Below are 2,847 nucleotides of genomic sequence, written 5' to 3' on the forward strand. Positions count from 1 at the left end.
TTTTTAAAGAAAAAAAAAACCTCCACATCAGGCTGCTTACTTAACTCTGGCTCTAGGATATCCAAAAGTTTCTTCTGGTCTCTGTGGGCACAGGATTCAAATGCTTGCACACATACACACACACACACACACCCCTACACCACACAAATAAAAATAAAATCTTTTTTAAAAAAGGAACTTCCAAAAATAAAATGTGTGAGGCTGTGTGGCTGGGCATGGTGATACATGTGTAGAGACAGGAGGATCAGGGTGTTCAAAGTCAGCCAGGGCTACATGAGACACTGTCTGAAAAGTAAATAAATAAACAGAGCCAGGCATGATAGCCTCAATCTGTAATATTAGCACTTGAGAAGCTGAGGTAAGAGGATCACTTTGAGCTTGAGGGCAGCCTGGGCTACACAGGAAGTTCAAGACAGGTGTGGACTACAGAGTAAGAATCAGTCTCATAAAATTAAATAAATAAATAAATAAATAAATAAATAAATAAATAAATAAAATGGGAGAAGTGATGAAGAAAAAATATCAATGGGATAAATATTTATGACTATAAATATTATAATATTAACAATGAATAACAAAATTACTTCAGTCATGAAAAAATACGAGCGGTAACCTGGCTTTCCCTAGCTAGCCCATTTTATGGATGGGGAAGCATGAGGTTGGCAGGGAAGTTGTGACTTATCTGACGTTACTAAGGTAACAGCCCCAGTGAGATAGGGGAAGACTGGCATCCATACACTATATCTGTGGGAGTCAGTCAGTGTTTCCCATCACACAGTTCACAAGCCAGCTACTCACAGAAAGCTAATGAAGATGCCATTGCGCAGAATGCATCTGCACCTCCGTATCCACGAGGGAAAAAGGCCCTTTCTCTTTCATTCTTTCTCTTTCTAACACTCTGGGAAGAGAAGAATTCTAATGACAAATTTCCACTTCCTTGGCTTGCATCTCTAAACAGTTAAAGGGCTGGGGAGTTTCTATGGAACTAGGTCAACCTTATTTTATAAAGTCATTAGGCATGTGTAATCCAGCCCTTCCTCTACTCTGAGTAGGAGGGAGAGGAGGGGGTAGTGATCCAATAGGGCAGAGACCTCACCCACTCCAGAGGAAAGCAGTAGCTCAGGACAGGATGTATACGCACACAGCATGAACATTCAGCCATTCCAAAAACAGCCTCTCCCTGACTGCTCCATCCCTTTTTCCTGTTAAACTGGGCAGGCCTCAACACACTGAGGTGACTCACCACACAACCTCATGGGGCTGGAATCAGGTCATTAGCTCACAGGCTAGAAGGCTGGCCACCAACATAGAAACCCCTTTACCCCAGAAGTCACAGAACAGAGCCTTATCCCCAAAGGTCATTAACGTCTAGGTGTTCCAAGTGACATTTCCTTTTTAGTTTGCTATGGCTTTAAACTAAGAGTCACTGTAGCTCAACAAATCCACCCCAGTTATCTAGATATGAAAGGATCGTATCCAGGAGAGCAGAAATACTGAGGATGGAAAATACAGTTAGCATTTTAGATGTGGCTATCTACTCCAAACTGCCAAACTCCAGCCCAACACACACACACACACACACACACACACACAGAGAGAGAGAGAGAGAGAGAGAGAGAGAGAGAGAGAGAAAAGCTCTACCATTGCAGCCCAAAAGGACAGTGTGCCAGCTGCCACATGTTTTCATTATGATACACCTAAAATGGCACATCTGTTCAGACAATTCATTGAAAACTGAATGCACAAAAGGAAAGTGAAGATGAGTGTGCTTTCTCTTAACCTAGTTTGTAAACAGTCCAGAATAATAACATGACTCCCAAGGTTGAGAAAAATCGAAACACTTGCAGCAGAGCTTTGTGTGACACCTACTTTCTCCATTTTCTTCAAATGGAAGGGAGTGGAGTCTTTTGAATGAGACATGTGTCAGTCATGTCTCAGTCAAAAGGAGGGAGAACTAGACCGGGGACCAGCTTTCTTGTGTTTGGGACAGACACACCCTAACCTGCTTCTGGTGCTGTTTACACATCAGAGAGAGGAGCTGTACCCACCAGCTCAGGCAGAAGCAAGGCTGGCCCTAGCTAACCACTGAAGAGAAGCACACCGTCAGGACAGTAAGAAGGTGGTTTTGCGAAGGAACCATAATAGGCTTTAACATTTAAAAGTGGTTTAAGTGAATAGTACTTCATTCAAAATTTAAAAAGAAAACTTGATTGAAAATAGTTAATACAGTGGGAGAGGAAAGTTTATCTGCCCTTCTTAAAAATATTGAACTGAGCTCTCATTCCAAAATAAACCATAATTTAGAACTCTGTATCAATTTAAACATCCTTTCTCATCATACAACAAATATAACACTGCTATAATCTCTCTTACCTGGTGTACAAACACATCTTCTTTGGTGTCATTTCTGTTGGGGGGAGGGAACAAAAAACCTCATAAAGGGTCTGAATATGCAGAGAACGCTTAAAGAACAAATGGATCATGAATCAAGAACTCAAGACTCAAAAACACAACAAAAGTATTTTGTTCATCTCTCTAAACTCAAGATGCCTATCTAGAATAGATTCTCATGAAAAACTTGCAATTCTTGCGGACACCCACTTCCCTTCTCCATGTACCATGCTGGGACCCAAGCATGGAAATCCACACACAGGAACATCTCTTTCCTCTCATGTCTTTCTCAATCACATGCTATGTAATCAGAGCCCTAGATTTTCCTACCAGCAAAAGCAAGACAGTGAAAAGGACAGGGCACAGCTGTGAACTAGGCTCTCCTTACACTGAAACTTAAAACAGCCCTCCCCCCCCCCCCCCCTAACCTCTACCCCACCCCACTAAAACAAAGAA

At 41.9% G+C, this 2,847-nt stretch overlaps 1 protein-coding gene across 1 annotated transcript in view; it reads right to left on the bottom strand.

Moving 5' to 3' along the window:
* Ybx3 (Y-box binding protein 3) overlaps positions 1-2,407 on the bottom strand; it is a gene marked incomplete at its 5' end in the record, with an annotated part of 21,580 nt that extends 19,173 nt beyond the window's left edge. The window contains 1 exon segment of the mRNA XM_029566326.1: positions 2,374-2,407. Coding sequence (XP_029422186.1) covers positions 2,374-2,407 — 34 coding nt within the window.
* Between the last annotated feature and the right edge of the window lie 440 nt (positions 2,408-2,847).

The sequence above is a fragment of the Nannospalax galili genome, unplaced genomic scaffold (assembly GCF_000622305.1).
Source record: "Nannospalax galili isolate Female #2095 unplaced genomic scaffold, S.galili_v1.0 scaffold859, whole genome shotgun sequence".
NCBI classification, from domain to species: Eukaryota; Metazoa; Chordata; class Mammalia; order Rodentia; family Spalacidae; genus Nannospalax; species Nannospalax galili.